This window comes from Saccostrea echinata, unplaced genomic scaffold, assembly GCF_033153115.1.
Source record: "Saccostrea echinata isolate AGI-Se365-2 ecotype Australia unplaced genomic scaffold, CSIRO_AGI_Sech_v1 ptg000030l, whole genome shotgun sequence".
NCBI classification, from domain to species: domain Eukaryota; kingdom Metazoa; phylum Mollusca; class Bivalvia; order Ostreida; family Ostreidae; genus Saccostrea; species Saccostrea echinata.
The window spans coordinates 34,055,001-34,075,114 of record NW_026889779.1 but is presented as its reverse complement, the minus strand read 5'-3'; the positions used below and the strand labels follow the sequence as shown (position 1 = coordinate 34,075,114).

The following is a 20,114-nucleotide window of genomic DNA, read 5'->3' as shown; positions in this document are numbered from 1 at the left end:
CAGAAACTCAAGCATCTTTTTAATGTCAACTTTAGAGTCGACTTGTATGTACAATTGGAATGTTTTTAACAAAATAATTTTGCAAATGTCCAATGACAAGGTAAGTTTATTTACGAGTTACATTTTTATTGAAAAAGCAGCTATGTTTTTAAAAAGCCTGGAAGTTGTGGGGATTCTTGTATGAAGTGTTAGTAAGTCATACGTTTTGATGTTGATTTCGGTAAAAATTTGTGATTTCGAATTTTCTAAAAGTTCCTTGCAGTATCCATATCTGATTAACGACACTGCTGGTAAAAATAGTACATTGTACATATTGAATAAATAAGTTGGCTATAGGAAAGTTTAAGTCATTACTTTATCAAAAACTTTTGATGAGTGTTAACACTAACATCTTTAATTTTCAAGTAAAGTATTCTAATATGAAACAGATGTGTCGGACTGTGGTGTCTCTTTTATTTCGAATTCAAAGGTATACATCGAATCAACCTAGGAATGAAAATGACAATTGTTAATTAATAAAACGGTGTCAATATATCTAAATGTTGAATTGAAGGTTACTGCAAGAGACTTTTTTTCATGTAGAAGTTTACGAATAAATTCTGCTTCAAATGAATACAAGATAGTTCTGCTAAGAACGGTGAAAAAGTTAATGAAAGTCTACTATCTAAATCCACAAAAGGGTCAGGACCTATTTACTAGTGCATGACTTATCTAGTTCCAAAGGAGTGGAGGATAGGAAAGCTGATGTAAAGTACAATTTATTTAGATTAACTATTCATTTTCTATACATTAATTTTTGTGTGAGAAAATTGCTCCAATTCAAAACTAGGTCAAGGAATGACTATTGATGATGGCTGGGGACGAAAAAATGTCCACAGTTTAGCAGTGCACGGGTTGAGGGTATCCCTGAACAATATAATTATGATTATTTGATCAGTTTTGTCAGAGATTACTTGACAGTGAGAATGCTGGTGTTATTTCTAGTGAATATTTTTAATAACACTTTAAGGTATGGATATGTTCCACAAAATATCATTTCATGGTATCATCTTTATGAAATTTGGTGAAATCATGAAAAGGGAACAAAAAGCAAGAGTTGTTTAAATGTAAATAGCCACAAAATAATGCTAAAATAATACATGTGTCCTTGTTCAGAATTAAGTCAAATGACTAGTACAGTACATCGTGACGTCGGTGCTCTTGTGTCTGGACACCTGTGTATCTGTCATCAGCTTCCAGGTATCCAAACGCTCGATTGTCATGAACATTGTAACGCGGCAAACTTCGCTCACTCAATTCAGAAGGATTGTAGTAACTGCCACGTGACCTTGGGTGTCTTCCAGCTGTTTTTCTGTACCCATTAGAGCTTTCAGAGTAAGATGAAGTGCTCTTATCATTTCTCATATATTGTCCTTGTGATCTGAAATACAGACATTGTATAAGCTACATACAAAATCTTGTCTTCTAATAAAAGCTAAAATAGGGGGTATATGTTTTATACTTTTAGACTCAACAAATGTTACTGAAATTTACCATTTTCAGAATCAATTTAATGTTGAGATATTCCTCCGACGTTGTATTTGAATACATCAATCTTTACCATTTTCTACTATCTATCGTTATTCCTTATTCAGAGTAATGTAATCTTCTTGTGTGACAAATAATTGGGAGCTCATATCAATGTTTCTTGTAATCTAGTTTTTAAGGAAAATCTCTGTTTATTCAGAGTGTTGGCATGACTAGAGTTTCATTGAATATTGACTATGTTGATATCAAATAATAACCTCATTTTAAAGCAGATTAACAAGGAAGTGATGAAGACGATGATGATGATAACGACAGTTCCCCCACCAACAGTGTACCACATTACCCTAACCGTGTCATACACCGACTGCAGCATTGCAGCATTCTCCTTTGTTCTACTATACGGTGTTGATGTCATTGTCATTTGATGTGTGGATGGTGGCGTCGTTGTGGTGACTTTTTCACATAAACATTGTTGTTCATGGGTCCATACTCCGTTTATACACGTTCTTGACTGACAGTACCCAATAGGTAAGTAGCCCATACCACACGCGAACCTGGCTATAGCATTCTCCTGTGTGCTGTTGGATATCCAAATCCCGCCCTCAGGAAATTCAAGAACCGGGCACGTGATCACTGAAAATTATAAAGAATCTCTTTCCAGATTAAAAAAGCCACAAATGGATATCAAATTTTGCAGAACCTAGCAAAAAAAAAAATACAATAAATAAAACTATTATATAGAATAACCAGCGGCGAATCAGTATTAAAGGGGGAATTTGTCTAAACAATAGTATTTATTTAAAAAATAATCTAACGCTATGAATGGATGACAAATAGGAAATAAACACCTTTGAGGAAGGAAAATAAAAACCACGATAGAAATGGGAAATTTGTTTGCTAAGAATGAGAGTTATTGGTTAATAGTGAATAATCACACATCTCTCCACATACCTCTCCAATATAATTATCATTTAGCTTTGATGAAAAAGGAAGGACACAGACTTCCTATTTAATCACTAATGACAGCATTTAATTTACACAGGTACATTATATGCAGAATCATCCGATTTTCACCTATAAATCACTGTTCTACCTGGCACAGATGCATCTTCTGCGTCTTGTAGTTCCTCTGTGAAATCAAGAGTAGCTTGAGCGATTTCCAGGGATCCAGTTACGTGGAAATCAAACAAACAGTCTGTGTTGTTGCCACAAAGGGCTCTAGCATTTGGTGTAGCAGAACGAACGACAGATGACAAAAATTCAGGAAAAAAGTTTTTGAGGCCATCGTTATTATAATCCTCGTATGTTTTACCGTTGGGATAGGTGAACAAGGATTCCACACTTGTTATTCTCCCTTTGAAAGAAAGAAAACATCTCAGAGGAAAGCGTTATATTGGAGGGAGATAACTTTGTTTTATATCGATCAGCATCAGCAAAATAAGCATCAGCATCCAGCAAGCACCAGAATCAGCATTTAACTCTCTCTCTCTCCCAGTATAACCAGGATTAGCATCAGCAAGCAAATAACCAACATAAATAGCATTGACCTACTTAAAATGAACATTGTACTACTAGCACATGAAAGTTATTGATTTCATTTCAGTTAAAGAATTGAAAACGGAGAAAGAAAATTGATTTAATAATTCAAGATATAAATATATATAATAATCACATTATTATACAAACATTATTATTGCTTTAAGCCGCAATGCCAATATTCAATTATCTACTTCTGGTAGCATGATGCTACTTTTGCTCGCTGATTTTATGTTAGTAATCCTTATTCTGATGCCTCTCTTCCTTCAGCAAAGGAAGCACCAGGATAAGAATTACTTACATTAAATCAGCAAGCAAAGGACAAAAAAAAATAGCGTCGATGCTGCAACAAAATTAGTTCTCTGCACTGTAGCTTGCAATTTAATCCATTCAATTCTAAATCAATTTCATTACTCACATGCATTTTTAAAAGACATGTAGATTGTTTCCTCTGTTACGTTTGGTTCTAAAACTGAACCATTTGGTAAGAGTAGGTCGTTAGATGGGTTTCCATCGAAGTCTCCCAGAAGTCCACTTATTGTACCTAGTTTACATACAAAGATAGCTTAGATTTACCTTAGACGTAGAGGAAATATGTTAAACATTTATTAAAATATTTATCGACGTTGATATAAGGCCAAAGAACAAGTATCGGGAAATATTAACCAAGCTTCAATCGTTTGGAATTTTCTTGGTTTTTTTTTTTACCTGGATAGAAAGTCTATTCATAATAAAATAGCTTGACACCAATTTCAAAAGTATTACATTCGTGATCTTGTTATTTCAGGGACGTTTTCTCAATTAAACCCGCTACTATTTTCTGCAGAATCACTGTAGACTAGAATTCAATGATTTCACCAACTCTACACTAATTTGAAAATGGCCAAGTTGACTAAATTACATGAAATTGTATTTCATAGACGGGATGACTCTGACTTGCTTTACCCTATTTGAGTGGTGATATTCCCCTATTGGCTGCATACAGTGTTTATAATCCCGAATGATTCAGTCCGCAAGGGTATGTCCTAAGTAAGATCAATGCTTTACCCGAGGCAGGCTACTGATAAATAAATTGATTTTGCAGGACTTTATACAATCTTGCTTAGAGTCAGTATTTCGCAAATTATAGATCGTTATAAGGACTTTGTTTGCAAATACAACCTATGTTGGCTCTTATCTAGATTTAAGGGCTTGACGTTTCGATCCAGTGCTCTATACATTTTTACAAATGAGTAAACATGTACACGAAGATTAATGTGTTATGAATATATTGTTTCAATTAAATTGGAAATACGATTCACACAATTCTGAAACCCAATACAGCCTAACATTTTTATTCTGATCCCAGAGCTGATAGTTATTATAACTTATGAATATTTCACTAGATAAATTTAAAAAGAATGATACCCTCATGATTTTTAACTGTTCAGACATAATTTATCGTATCGATGCTAAATGAAAGTTGTTATCGGTGATTTAACAATGCTATCGTAAAACCTTTGATGCTATGGTATGCTTTCAATGGATTCATTGAATTCACGGGTGTAAGAAAGGTTCTTATTCTTTTTTTGTACACAAATGAAACAAAATTACAAAGTAAATAAATTTTCCATTCAAAGAAAACTCGTAAACTTATTAACTTTTACTATTTAATGAGTTCAAATCCTTAAATTCAGAAAATATGCATGTGCACGCTCTCGTTTAAATTGAACCGTTTCCTTTATTGTTCTACGTTACAGATTTTAGTAAACGTTTCACCAACATGACCAAGGACTGTTGTTTCCTACCAATTAAAAGGTCATTGATTTAATATCATTTTTGACTTAAGATTACCTGTTTACTTAACAAATACAAAGGGCTGACGGTGAGTCTGACCGATCGACAGCCTATACTCCTCCTTAGCACTTGAGCTTTCCTTTTCTGTTTCAAGGGTCTATGTTTTGCCCTGTTCACGATTTGTATTGTACCGATCGACAGCCTATACTCCTCCTTGGCACTTGAGCTTTCCTTTTCTGTTTCAAGGGTCTATGTTTTGCCCTGTTCACGATTTGTATTGTACCGATCGACAGCCTATACTCCTCCTTGGCACTTGAGCTTTCCTTTTCTGTTTCAAGGGTCTATGTTTTGCCCTGTTCACGATTTGTATTGTACCGATCGACAGCCTATACTCCTCCTTGGCACTTGAGCTTTCCTTTTCTGTTTCAAGGGTCTATGTTTTGCCCTGTTCACGATTTGTATTGTACCGATCGACAGCCTATACTCCTCCTTGGCACTTGAGCTTTCCTTTTCTGTTTCAAGGGTCTATGTTTTGCCCTGTTCACGATTTGTATTGTACCGATCGACAGCCTATACTCCTCCTTAGCACTTGAGCTTTCCTTTTCTGTTTCAAGGGTCTATGTTTTGCCCTGTTCACGATTTGTATTGTACCGATCGACAGCCTATACTCCTCCTTAGCACTTGAGCTTTCCTTTTCTGTTTCAAGGGTCTATGTTTTGCCCTGTTCACGATTTGTATTGTACCGATCGACAACCTATACTCCTCCTTAGCACTTGAGCTTTCCTTTTCTGTTTCAAGGGTCTATGTTTTGCCCTGTTCACGATTTGTATTGTACCGATCGACAGCCTATACTCCTCCTTGGCACTTGAACTTTCCTTTTCTGTTTCAAGGGTCTATGTTTTGCCCTGTTCACAATTTGTATTGTACCGATCGACAGCCTATACTCCTCCTTGGCACTTGAGCTTTCCTTTTCTGTTTCAAGGGTCTATGTTTTGCCCTGTTCACGATTTGTATTGTACCGATCGACAGCCTATACTCCTCCTTGGCACTTGAGCTTTCCTTTTCTGTTTCAAGGGTCTATGTTTTGCCCTGTTCACGATTTGTATTGTACCGATCGACAGCCTATACTCCTCCTTGGCACTTGAGCTTTCCTTTTCTGTTTCAAGGGTCTATGTTTTGCTCTGTTCACGATTTGTATTGTACCGATCGACAGCCTATACTCCTCCTTGGCACTTGAGCTTTCCTTTTCTGTTTCAAGGGTCTATGTTTTGCCCTGTTCACGATTTGTATTGTACCGATCGACAGCCTATACTCCTCCTTGGCACTTGAACTTTCCTTTTCTGTTTCAAGGGTCTATGTTTTGCCCTGTTCACAATTTGTATTGTACCGATCGACAGCCTATACTCCTCCTTGGCACTTGAGCTTTCCTTTTCTGTTTCAAGGGTCCTTGTTTGTCCTGTTTATGATTTGTATTGTACCGATCGACAGCCTATACTCCTCCTTAGCACTTGAGCTTTCCTTTTCTGTTTCAAGGGTCTATGTTTTGCCCTGTTCACGATTTGTATTGTACCGATCGACAGCCTATACTCCTCCTTAGCACTTGAGCTTTCCTTTTCTGTTTCAAGGGTCTATGTTTTGCCCTGTTCACGATTTGTATTGTACCGATCGACAGCCTATACTCCTCCTTAGCACTTGAGCTTTCCTTTTCTGTTTCAAGGGTCTATGTTTTGCCCTGTTCACGATTTGTATTGTACCGATCGACAGCCTATACTCCTCCTTGGCACTTGAGCTTTCCTTTTCTGTTTCAAGGGTCTATGTTTTGCCCTGTTCACGATTTGTATTGTACCGATCGACAGCCTATACTCCTCCTTAGCACTTGAGCTTTCCTTTTCTGTTTCAAGGGTCTATGTTTTGCCCTGTTCACGATTTGTATTGTACCGATCGACAGCCTATACTCCTCCTTGGCACTTGAGCTTTCCTTTTCTGTTTCAAGGGTCTATGTTTTGCCCTGTTCACGATTTGTATTGTACCGATCGACAGCCTATACTCCTCCTTGGCACTTGAGCTTTCCTTTTCTGTTTCAAGGGTCTATGTTTTGCCCTGTTCACGATTTGTATTGTACCGATCGACAGCCTATACTCCTCCTTGGCACTTGAGCTTTCCTTTTCTGTTTCAAGGGTCTATGTTTTGCCCTGTTCACGATTTGTATTGTACCGATCGACAGCCTATACTCCTCCTTGGCACTTGAGCTTTCCTTTTCTGTTTCAAGGGTCTATGTTTTGCCCTGTTCACGATTTGTATTGTACCGATCGACAGCCTATACTCCTCCTTGGCACTTGAGCTTTCCTTTTCTGTTTCAAGGGTCATTGTTTGCCCTGTTCACGATTTGTATTGTTAACTAGATTTATGAGACCGATCACTGTTCGTTATCTTCAGCTATTTCATTTAATTCAGAGAGAGAGAGAGAGAAGGATTTAATTTCAGCAAAATATTGTTTAAAACCTTATGAATTATCTTTTTTTTTTCATTTATCATGTTTATAATAAATTGTTCTTCCAATTTCCTCCAGTGTTTTTGGTATTACATTTTTACTTCGTTTATTGTGGCGCGTTACATATCTTAAACTGAATTAAAATTGCCAAAAGCTACTTGAGCATGTTTATTTTATCATTGATAAATTTGCATTCCTGGAAGAAAGTTTTTCTAAAAAAAAAAATCTGTATTAAACTTTCAAATGTATTGTGATTCCAACTAGGCTTAATGCATGATATTTCAAATGCAGTAATGCTTGTTTGTATGTTGTTTTACGGGACGTAAATGTTAATGTTTCTCTCATATAGACACAACACCATATACCGGTGAAGGGGTTCATATTTAAACCTTTACTAGGCACTCAGGACCTGTGACCAATGAGGGATCTTTGTATGCCTGCTGTGACACGAGGCCTCTGTTTTTTTAGGTCTCGTTCAAAGGACTCGCAACTTTCACTTCAAAGTGCCGAGCGCTTGGCGCAGGAACAGTTTCTACCATTTTTTTTAATCAACTCAGATTAGTCGAGTTGGATTTTTTTACGAATCACGGAGTGAGCTCTCTACCACTAAGCTACCATGAACTAGAACATAATGGTAAAGCTTTGCTAGTATATCCATGACAAATTGTAGCCATCTGTTATTAGAATGACATGTCTCTTGCTCATTGCCTTGTAAAATCATGTGACCCAACCTATAATTATCAAAATGCTTCGTTTTTTACACCAAAATTTAAGATTTTTTAAATTTTTAAATAAATTCTGATAGATTTTCATTTAAACAATCTGCCTTACTATCACATTTAGTTCTCTATGGTCAAAATCTGGAAAAATCTTAAATTTTGACCAAATGAAACACACTTGTCTTACATTGTTTTACACTGTCCATTTGTTCCTTTATATAATTAAAAGCCTTTGAAAATAATATTATATTTTTTGTATAATTTAACTATTTCTTATTAAAAGTGACAGAATTCTTCTATTTTAGGAAACCCCGATAAACAAAGAGGATGTCGACCATGTAGTTAATCAATATTATTGTTCTCAAACCAAAGAGGATGTCGACCAAGTAGTTAATCAATATTATTGTTCTTTAATCGAAATTGTCCACAAAAGGGTAAACAATAAAAGTTAATGATGAACACCAGGTGAACAAAAAACTTGTGACCAGGAGAGCTAGTTAGAATTTTGTTCAGAAAAACTAAAGAAATCAACTCCATGTATGTAGTTCAGTAAGTAATATGTTTAAAGGTATAGAAAGATCTGTGAAATGATAAAGGCGAATAAAAATTATCATAATTTCAAATTCATTTTTTTGCTTTGTATGTAATTCGAGGAGTTTGTTTTAAACCTAAAGAATAATAAATGTAAATCTTGCTTTATAAATCTTACAATTTAATTGTACCTTTTAAAGAATCATTGGCGATGATTGGTATAACGTTAAGTACGTTATAGCTGGCCAAAATCCTGAAGGATACTCCCGCGTCAGCAAACATCACGAGGATTTCTCTACTGGTAGCGTTTATAGAGGTCTTATGCAAATTAAGAACTGACACACCTTCAACATATTTCAAAAATATCATTAACTTTATCATACTTAATTATGAGATAACGTTTGAAACATTGTTCAGCCTAATTTTCATTTTCAGAATAAAACTTGCTCATGTGTGTTTATAGTATAATTATCAGATTAAGTCATGTTATTTTCTAGTTCATCATTCTTAATATAATTAATAAACTGTGATTTAAAAAAAATTGTACACTCTATATGTTAATATAACTTTTGTTATGATAGGTATTTGATAGGTATTTTATGACTGATATCAATGAAAGATAAACATATCAACTTGTCAGTCAAATACATGCCATTACAACAGTTAACAATAAAGGATAGCGATAAATAATTTATCTGTTGACAGGTATTTTTTTTTTTATACTTTTCAGATGGCGTGTTTATTTTTTGATAAAAAGAGTAAAGGGTAAAATGATAAATGTTTGCATTGACATACCATTGTAACGTAACCATGATACGTCACTGAAGTCCTGTATTTGTCCATTGATGAGGACATCTGCCACTCTGATAGAATTCAGAATAATTTCTACTTTATCTGTTGTATTAGACACATGAGCAACAAACGATGTACAAATGCTAGCATCAACGACAGCACCTAAAATATGTTCACGTTTAAAATTATAGTAACTAGAATATTGTGCAGTAACTGTTTGAAAAAAGAAAGGATTTATAACTTTAAAACTGTAATTTTACCATTACTACGCTTTGCCTGTTCAAATCTAATTTGGCTCTCAAATGACATATTCCTGGAAACAATGAAATGAAACTCTCCAAGTCCGTTGAAGTTATATCCAAATCCATCTAACGTCTTCAAGTGGGGATCACCATTTGCACCAGCTAGAAAAAAGTCAGTACATGTGTACCTAATTTCATTTTTTCTTATCAATGTATGTAAGAAAAAAGATGTATGCTGAAAATCGTGTTTACTGACTTAACTTAGTTTTGCTTGCTGCTCTGAGAAGACTCGGAAATATTTCCATAAATACTAAATATAACATTAAAATCGATAAAAAAAGAACTGGGGACAATTTTTTATTGGCAAGTTAGTTGTCAAGCACTCCTGCGTTGTGTAATTCCAAGTTTGTTCAAATGAATGTCAAGGCAAGGAGAAATGATATTGTAAAACATATAGAGAAAAATCTTTCAAACTAAGAAACACTGTTAAGATAATTAAGATTAAAATCATTGAGACAATTAAAGTTGAATTTATGGCCAAATATTTATTTATTTAAATAATTGTCAGCTAGGGTAATTTGGTGATTTGAATTAAGTGATTCTTGAGCCTACAGACCTAGATAAATAGGACTTGCTACTTCTCTATTTTATTTTTTCTAGCAGACACATTCCTTTTTATAAAAACTTGAATCCTTTTTTAATGGAACAGACTGAAACCCCCATGCAAAGAAACATACATGTATATGTAAACATACGACAGACAAACTTTTACAAGTCTCTGGCTTATGTGAACTAGAAGTACCTGGGCGTGGTGGTATGTAGTTGTAACAGGAACTAACTTTTCTAAAATTTAAATAATCCTGGCATTCGGAGTAAAGATATTTTCCACCCTGTCCAGCATCTGAACTGGTGCCATAGTATCTACAGCAGTGTAGAAAGGGGAGCACATCGTAGTAGAAGTTAGTAATATAGGGGATGTTTCTCCCTCCTCCTAAATAATGGTATCGTTGTAGAGTACCACCTTCCTTTACACGGGTGTCAATAAGATTGCCACTGAAGTCGTAGCAACAAACGTTGTCATTGTCTAATGGTCTACAAAAATATGCTTATTAGAGAAATGTCATATGCATCAACTTAATTAATCTTTAAACGTATTAAAAGTTTTAAAAAGTAAATATAAACGTACCCAGGCATACTGAGTCTAACACAGTGCTGGGCATCTGCTCTGTTCAGACAATTGAAGTTCTCATCCCTGATCTTTGTTACCATATTACAGTCGGGATCGGGCTGATACCGTGCCGTGTCCATCAGAGCCTGCTGTAGTGTGCAAGGACAGGGTGGAATGTTTTGTGAAGATACTCTAGAAAGGTGATACTCTTGTCTCACCCAGTCTTGACAGAACCGCCTTGATTTTTGGTGTTGTGGAACGACTGCAAAGATCTCTGACCAAATACCTCTTTCTAATCTGGAGGGAAAATGATGACTGATGAATCAGTGGTATTTAATCTTATGATCAGGTAGAACACACATATTTAAAAAGTAAAATGTGTTTACCAAATTATATGTTGTCTTATAAGATGAAAAATATGTGCTACTGATTGATACCAACTCGTGGGACATGTATTAATGACGATGCTCATATTGGTGTAAAATGTCAGTATAAAAGAAGAAATATCACTATATTATATAATTACAAGTTAGTATCTGTTTCTATGGCGGAAGTGACACGGATTGCTGCCATATATCCATCTGTCTGAAGTCGAATGGTGTATGTTCCAAGAGTTCTCACTATGTTATCATGCAACATGGATTTCTCCCACACAAGCTGATTGTAAGACTGTTCCTAAGAATCAATCACAATCAAAATGTGATCAAAGTAATGTTCATATAATTCATCATTTTATATAAAAATGTATAATTTTATATATATATATATATATATATATATATATATATATATATATATATATATATATATATATATATATATATATATATATATATATATATATATATATATATATATATATGTCCTAATTACCTTCATCGTAAATAAATGTATGTGAACTCGTTCTGAATCCCTTAATTCAAAAGCCTGAGGTTCCCAGGAAATTATGTACCGGTTTCCATTGATCCAGTTTTGAGGTAGGTGTCTTTTTACAGGATTCTTAAACACAGCTGGATTTACTAAGAAACACAAAACATATACACTGTATATGAATAATGGATCGTATGTGTGTAAAGTGTTTTCTTATGTAAGAAAGTAAAATAGTTTGCCTACGTACAGCATATGAATTTTACAAAATACTATATATGGATGAAAGCTTAAAACGCTTAGATGAATTACATACATGCAGCTATTTGCTCTATGTACTGTGAAAAATTGAAATGCTTAGATGAAATACTTAAATACCGCTAATTCTTCCAAAGTTAATGATCAGAATGAAAAAAAAATCTTATGTAGATTTACTACCTCTCATTTATTTTACGTAAAAATAGACAATATCATAAAAGCTGAAAAAGCTTATGTCTGTTTGCTAAAGCTTGTATATACAAACGGTAGAAAAATAACCATATCATATGTAAGAAAAAAAATGAATGCAATCGAACCACATAATACACATACATGAACATTCAACGTGGCCTTCAATTCAACATTTAGATATAACGACGACGTTTTATGAATTAACAATATTCATTTTCATTCCTACGTTCATTCGATATATCTCTTTGAGCTCTAAATAATGGATATCACACAGTCAGACACTCTGTTTCGTATTTGGATAGAAAAAAGGTGTTTATGGTAACCTAACAACAAAACTTCATGATAAACGTAATGACTTCAACTTCTCTATCGCGAACCCTTATTTATGTAGCAACATACCATTATCACCTGCATATAGAGTTCATGTCTCCCAGTTGATTCGATATACAAGGGCATGCTCTATGTACGAACAATTTTTAAAACGAGGCAAGCTTTTGACAAATAAGTTGAGGAAACAAGAATATCAACAGTCTCGTTTAAAGTCAGCAATTTGCAAACTCTATGGTCGATACAATGACCTTGTTAGCAAATACAATCTATTGTTAAGTCAAATGTTGACTAAAGATTTTCATACAAATTGTTAGGCCATTATTTTCACACTAAATTGTCTACAAATTTTATTCTTCGCCCGATCATGACAAGGAGCACACGATGGATGTGATCGGTCGACAGGGGATGACTACCCTTCCTGGCACTTGATCCCACCTTTGATAATTTTAGAAGTCCTATTTGTTCTGTGCAATATCGTATTGCTTCAGTGGACTTTTGAGATTGATAACTGTTCGTTATTTATATAATTTTATACATGATTTTAAAATGCTGAAGTGTTTTCTATCCATGTACGAATTTTCCTTTTTTTTAAAAAGTGAAACTAAGTTTTAAAATGCATTCTACTCTTGAAAGTAGGCCTGTTTAACAAAACAGAATTAAAATCACGGTTTGCTTCCTTCTTTCAAAATGGAATATCTTTCCTTTCCTCTTGTGTGAAATAGCAAATTAGACTTAAGTAGGCTTATTTCTTAGCAATATATGTACCTATCGTGTAGATTCCTGTATGACGTTGTGTATCTCCTTTGTTGTCTCTAATAATGACGCTGACTGTGATGTCACCGGTCAAGTTAAATGTTGGAGTGATACAGATCGCACTGTAATTTGATTTTCGTTGGCAAAGAAATAACTCCAGCATCTGAGAGTACTTTATCTGAATGACGTCATCAGGGTTCAGACACGGACCACTTATCACTAGATATTGTCCTCCAAGCATAGGGCCATGACGTGGTGAAATCATTAGTCTTCCTTTATATTCATGAAAAATATACAAGAAGAAATTTATTACATTTTCAACACTGAAAAAATTGTAATTTATCTATTGAATAAAAAATATATTTTGTCACAGTGTGAAAGAATATCGAAGTGATATTTTGTCACAGTAAGACTAAAAGTGGAAAAAATGTTTCAAATAGGTTGTTGAAACCAATATTTACAATGTTTACAATCTAATGACGTCTCATCCGCTCAACTTAGACGTCACAACCTATGGCAAAGTGTTACGAAAAGACAGAGTCAAAGGAAAAATAAAAGAAATCACAATTAAAAAAGAAAATTCAATATTTTGTAGCATTTTACACTCGTCAGACAGGTTTTTCAAAATAATATTTTTAATAGTGCTAGTATATGGTGGGGTTAGGTTTAATACTAGTACTGTCAAAATTATGATAAGAATATATTTATCTTTTTCACTTTAGTTACAGTTGTAATGATTTTTTGATACTTGAATATCCATTGAATAAAGGTGATATTTGGAAATGATATTTTTCACAGAAATAGATGTCACATTGATAAGTTTTAGCAGGGAAAATATCAAAAGTATGGCAAATTTCTCAATTTTTCTTCCCTTCACGAAGAATGCTATAGAAAACAACGTTTTAAGACAGTGGGAGTAAATAAAACATCCCGACACGAACGATCTCTAAATAGTTATTAAAACCCATGTTTACAAATTTCAATCGCAACATCTCTTAGCTTTGATGACGTCTCACAAATGCTCAAATATGACGTCACAGTCTGCAACTTTGCGTTACGAAAAGACAGAGAAAAGAAAATCTTACATGTATGAACAGAAACAATATACATATATATTTTTCGGCAGCTGAAAATTGCAACATTCTAGAAAATATATACAGTGGCGCGTCATTAAGCTGGACGCCTCCGTCACCAACACAATCGTCCGGATAAATGATTCCTAAGTAAATCACTCCTTAACAAACCCTCCCAAAGCATGTCCTTATTATATAGTGGTATTATATGTGAAGCAAAGAAAACTAACTTTACTACGTATGTTCAGTAAAAAACTGAAAAAAATAAGGCCGCACGATTGAAATAATTAAACGCGTTCATCTTAAATTTTTGAAATATATTTTTAATTTGAAAATCCTAGCTATATGGTTTATGGAGAAACAGGTCGCTTCCCTTTGTATGTAACGGTGTATATATAGAGGATATTCAATGTTTTGTAGATGAATATGGAATTTATTTCACGAGTGGGACAGGATTTTTTCATATTTTCACGAGTGCGAAGCACGAGTGAAAATATCAAAAAATCCTGTCTCACGAGAAAAATAAATTCCATATTCATCTACATAACAATGAATTTTCTGTTTATTACATTTTCTTTGATTTTCCCTTTGCCTCTGTCTTTTCTTAACAAAGTGTCAAAGGCTTGACGTCATAGTTGAGCGGTTGAGACGTCACAGCTTAGGAGTTGTGAGATTGAAAACATTACATACATGGCTTTTAGCAACATCTTTGGGAAGAAATTTGCAGTTTTAGCTCTATCAGATTACTATGACTATCTTATGACAGTCCAGAAATTATTTTTATTTACTTTGATATCCTTTCACACTGTGAGAGAATATCATTTTGGTATCCTTTCACACTGTGAGAGAATATCACTTTTATTCAATAAATAAATCATAGTATTTCACTGTTGAAAATGTAATAAAAGAATGATATCCCATTGGGAAAAATTACTGGCAAGCCCTGAAAATAAGATTGTTTATGTTATATAAAAGCATCTTTGAACAGTTTTGTTCAGGAAGTCATAAGAACCCCTGAATTTCGTGTGTTAAGAATATACTTGATATTTGTGGCTTCTTAAACGTCTGGAATGAACACGCCTTTGTAAATAATAAATGGTTAAATGTCTAGTAGAACAGCGTTGTGGATCACTACGTACAAAAATGGCAAAGTGATTTATCCAAAGGCCACACAAGTCCAAAGGCCATATGTCTGGTAGCTTCAAAACAGAATTTGGATTTGAAAAATATTTTTAAAAATATACTACCAGTACCTAAGAAATATAGAACAATTCTAATTAAATTAAGGACTGCAAATCACCGACTCCCAGTTGAGACTGGGAGATGGTGTGGAATTCAAAAAAATGATGGACTTTGTAGTATCTGTAATAATGGACAAATAGCGGATGAGTATCACTATGTTTTAGAATGTCAATTTTTTTCAGAATGCAGAAAAAAGTATCTACTTAGTAAATTTTGTATCATACAAAATTTTTTTTATTATATAAATTCTTAATTATTGTCAACTGCTGATTCCAAGGTATTTATTAAATTGTGCAGTTACATGGATAGAGTACATGAACAAGTCTGTCCTTCATAATTATTTATGTTGTTTCTTTTAAATGTTCAGCATATTCATGCAAATGTTCAAATATAAACTAACCGCGTATATTCATTACATAGGACCGGTATAACTGAACTCTGCAAGCTAAGTATACGCAAACACACGCAACCAGTGCAAGTATTGTAAACATTCAACGTAAATACAAGCAATTTTCATTATTATCTTTTTTTTAAAAAAGACTAAGTTTAAATTTGGATTTAAAAATAAATCAGACCAACACGGTAGCATTTTGAAAATATTTCCAGGCAATTTTTATTTTTAGTAACCATGGGAACACCGTTCATCGAAATCAAAAACCGATACACAGAATTATGTATCTTAGTGTAGTCTACTTGTGTGTCAAGTAATATAGAAATCAGACCAAAACTGTAGGAGGAGTAGCATTTTGAAAAATTGTTTACAGACAGACAGACAGCTAGACAGATGGACACCTTACTATTACATAAGCTCTTCTGGTCTTCGACCTTTAGAGCTAAAATCGGTTCCCATAAATATCGTCCGGAAGGTGCAGCATACGAATTAATGGCGTCCGGATGAAAGCAGCGCTATTGAAATATCTACGTAACCTTAATGTAATTTTTTGCAACCGTAAACCCCATTTAACATTTATATATTTATATCTGTCATCGTAGTATTGATATACACGTGACGTGGGTGCAACGTATAAAAATATTGTATTATCGATTTGTATATGTTACACTTTGTTCATATTTATAGCTGCAGATGACTTACATAACAAGATCTAACTATTTCAGAAGTAAGTTGTTTAATGCTTCATTTAAACGGCAATAAGGGTTTCATAAACAATAAAGAAAATACATTCAGTACTGAGTAGATGTAAATATTTCTTTTCAGATTAAGGCCTGGTATTGTCACGAACAGACAGGTAATCATTGAATCTTTGACACATCATCATGATTCCAAAGTTCAATCTAATCAAGGATGATGTCTAACTTGTGATTCAGATTCATGGAAATGAAGAACTTGAGGGTACATGTACAAGGGTGATTTATCTATCTTACTGTGAAATATCATTTATCTTATCTCAATTGATACATGTACATTCTACTGTAAATTATCTGTAAAGTAACTATTTTTTGTGGCCGTTTTTAAATGCAATACATTGCACGTCTTTAAAGGGGATATTGTTTATTATATTTAAATCTATTCCTACTCATATACCATAATTGACATTTAAAACATTTAAAAAAAAACATAGAATATCTTTAAAAAAAAAAACAACAAATATTTTTGATATTGACAAATTATTAAATAATTTTCTAGCCTAAATTTACATCGGCCGAACAATATGACGTTTAAAATATACCTCTGATTTTATTTGTACTGCGACTACATTTCTTAGATAAAATCAAGCAGTGACAGTATAATATCATAAATGATTCATTTACTCGTCAATTGTTCTGGTTTCATCAATTTTCCTCAACACCATCATCTGTTGTTTTATTAGTTGAGCCAAACCATATGAAATTGGGTGTTCAACGAAGTAGAATGTTTACATAAACCATGTATTTTTGTCACTTATACAAAATTGAATCCCATAAAACTACTAAAATCACAGTACCTTGTGTGTTACAGCCACCGTTTCCAATCTCTGCAGCATCAATACGAAAGGCGAATTTTCCCGGAACTCCGATATTTGACATGTGATTAACGTTGATGATGTCTGCGGTTCTAGAAGCATTTACGACATAAAAGACTTTACCATCCCCCGCATTAAATCCAACCTAAATGATTTCATAAAAGAACAAGGTTTACAAAAGATCAAGGATATCGTCAAGTCGAATTGATTTGTAAGCATCTCACACAGTGACTGTGTAGTTTCAAATTTGTTTCTTTAAATTATGATTCATGGATTTTGATGGGCCAAAGGCAGTCTTTTTTGAATGGAAAATATAGACTCTCATAACATGGATAGTAATACCGTATAAGCAGAATTTTTAGCGATAATTCAATTTTGGCATTATTAGCGAGGGTTCTGAGAGCCCTAAAATTAAATATCGCTAACAATTTATTCCATATCGTTTGTTACAGCTATCTCTTTTGATATTAAAAAAATCGCTAAAATTACTTCTCGCTAAAAATATATGTCAATATTTTAGGATAAATCACTAAATTTGCGTCTCGCTAAAATTTCTACTTATACAGTATTATAATTACCTGAGCAGGTATTCCTCCAAGGCCAGTATTCGCATCTCCATTGCTAGCCGTTCCCGTTGTCCATTGAATTTGTTCGTAATTAAAAATAGTGAAAGAGTGCTGACCATTGGTAATTAGGATCTCTTGAAATGTATTTCTCTGCAATGTAAATATTAAAGCATAATAAGCACTAGCTAAAGCACTATCTAAATCATTTTTATCCAGAGAGAGAGAGAGGGGGGGAGAGTTAGAGAGAGAGAGAAGTTTACCTTCCAGCAGGGAGAACATCCATAGAATGCAACATTATCCCAGGTAGCAATGAAGACCCAAGTGGCTTGAAAACGGAAGAACTGTGGGAAATATTTCCTGACTTCGTTTGTTGCTCTGTTCAGTATTGTTTGGTTGGTTGACTCTCGATACCACACAGTTCCTCCTTCTCGTGTGTCGACATCAGCCCAGAAAATTGCAACCAGTCTTCTGTCACCATCTAGTGGGAATGGATTCGGGGTATATGTGGAAACAGTTCTTAGGAAAGAGATCACTCCATTTGTGTTGACCTAAACGGTGGGTGTTTAGAATACTTAAAGTGTATGTCTAGAATGAAAAGTGAATGAATCGAATCCACTTAATTACAATAATATACCTGCATGCTGGACATGCATAAATTGCTTTGACTGACGTTGTAGGTATGTGTGTTTGGCTTCGAAAGATCACAGTTTAATACAAATGGTTAGAACTTTCTATGCCGATATTTTATCTCTATGAAAGGATTTTAACAGTTATTTACACTATACTTGTAAAATGGCCGTCACAGGCACTTTTAAGTTCCAAATCAAGCTATAGGTCGTAGCCTTGATGGTCGTAACGAGCATATACCCTTTCGGTGTGAGTTACCTCTTTGTCATAAAGAATTCCTCATAATGCTCTGATACAAATTCATTGACCAAAAACGAAAAAAAAATTCAAGTCACATTTACCTGGTAAAAAGAGGAGCTTGAATCAATAAATTCATCTTACTGTTGGTCATCTTTTTGTAAATATTAAACTTCCGCTCCTCTTACATTAATTAATTTCAAAACTTCAGACGAGAGCACAATAATAAACATTATAATCGTGAAAACAGTTTGCTTGCTTGGTATCCTGGAGTAAAGAAGATTTTCGAAGAAATAATGTATTTTTTTCATGCATGACAAAACTACTTTACACCAGAATTTTCATACATTTTCACAATTTGTATAAGAAAGTAGTCAGTGAGTCTCAGGACACAAACAGGGCCAATGGCGATTTGAATCTAAAGTTTCAACTTGCGTAATTGAGCCTGTCTATCGAAACACCTAAATGCACTTCAAAATAAAATAATCTATAAGTTTCTTGTTTTTCCTGTTTTTTATCTAATCTTTTTTATGTTTTTCGATTTTTGGACTGCTGAAAGATATAAATGAAAGGATAAAATTTTTGCATCTAACAAATATATGCTTAATGAAAAGACATACATTGGATACGCCGTCTTAATGTATCGATATTATATTCTTCCAATTCATAATTTAAATGCTTTTGATTTAGTTTCTTTGTGAATTCTCTGTATATGATTAAAATCCATTAAGTACTCACAATCAAGTGGTCGTGCTGATGGTTAAAGAATGGGAACCGAGTTGAGATGTGGATTTCTGTGGAACTACCGTCATCGTTTTTACTGACTGTGCTGTCTCCAGCATATAATCCAAAAGGATAAAATTCAACGATTCCCAAACATCCAGGTACAATATACAAAGCTAAGGTAATAATCTGCATTTCTGTGTGGTTGATAGAGCTTACATGGATTAGTCTGTGTACAACAGACAAGAGCGTTTTATGAATCACCTGAGTAGATAAGATTACAACAGAATACTCAATGTTTAGTTTTAGCTCTCTTTATTTACTATTTTCAACTATAAATTCAACAGCTTAATGCGTAATAAAATATTAATTGATGTTGATATCATCTGTGTGCAACGGGAAACACCATTTGTGAATTTTATAATGTCAAAATTTAAAAATCTAAAGAATGTTCTTTAATCCCGGACAACTAGACAACTAGTAGGAAAACTGTTTCATAAATT

The 20,114-nt window shown here is 33.9% G+C and overlaps 1 protein-coding gene across 1 annotated transcript in view; it reads right to left on the bottom strand.

The window, feature by feature from the left end:
• Positions 1-1,170: 1,170 nt before the first annotated feature.
• Positions 1,171-20,114, bottom strand: part of LOC133197065 (protein mesh-like) — a 28,640-nt gene continuing 9,696 nt past the window's right edge. Inside the window, exons 3-18 of the mRNA XM_061332905.1 lie at positions 19,627-19,875; positions 18,285-18,572; positions 18,037-18,174; positions 17,441-17,603; positions 13,195-13,455; positions 11,656-11,801; positions 11,309-11,457; positions 10,801-11,079; positions 10,417-10,706; positions 9,633-9,776; positions 9,376-9,534; positions 8,772-8,924; positions 3,482-3,607; positions 2,621-2,881; positions 1,785-2,160; positions 1,171-1,420 (exon numbers count right to left, since the gene is read on the bottom strand). Of these exons, the coding sequence (XP_061188889.1) occupies positions 1,171-1,420; positions 1,785-2,160; positions 2,621-2,881; positions 3,482-3,607; positions 8,772-8,924; positions 9,376-9,534; positions 9,633-9,776; positions 10,417-10,706; positions 10,801-11,079; positions 11,309-11,457; positions 11,656-11,801; positions 13,195-13,455; positions 17,441-17,603; positions 18,037-18,174; positions 18,285-18,572; positions 19,627-19,875 (3,432 nt within the window). The remainder of the gene's footprint in view (positions 1,421-1,784; positions 2,161-2,620; positions 2,882-3,481; positions 3,608-8,771; positions 8,925-9,375; positions 9,535-9,632; positions 9,777-10,416; positions 10,707-10,800; positions 11,080-11,308; positions 11,458-11,655; positions 11,802-13,194; positions 13,456-17,440; positions 17,604-18,036; positions 18,175-18,284; positions 18,573-19,626; positions 19,876-20,114) is intronic.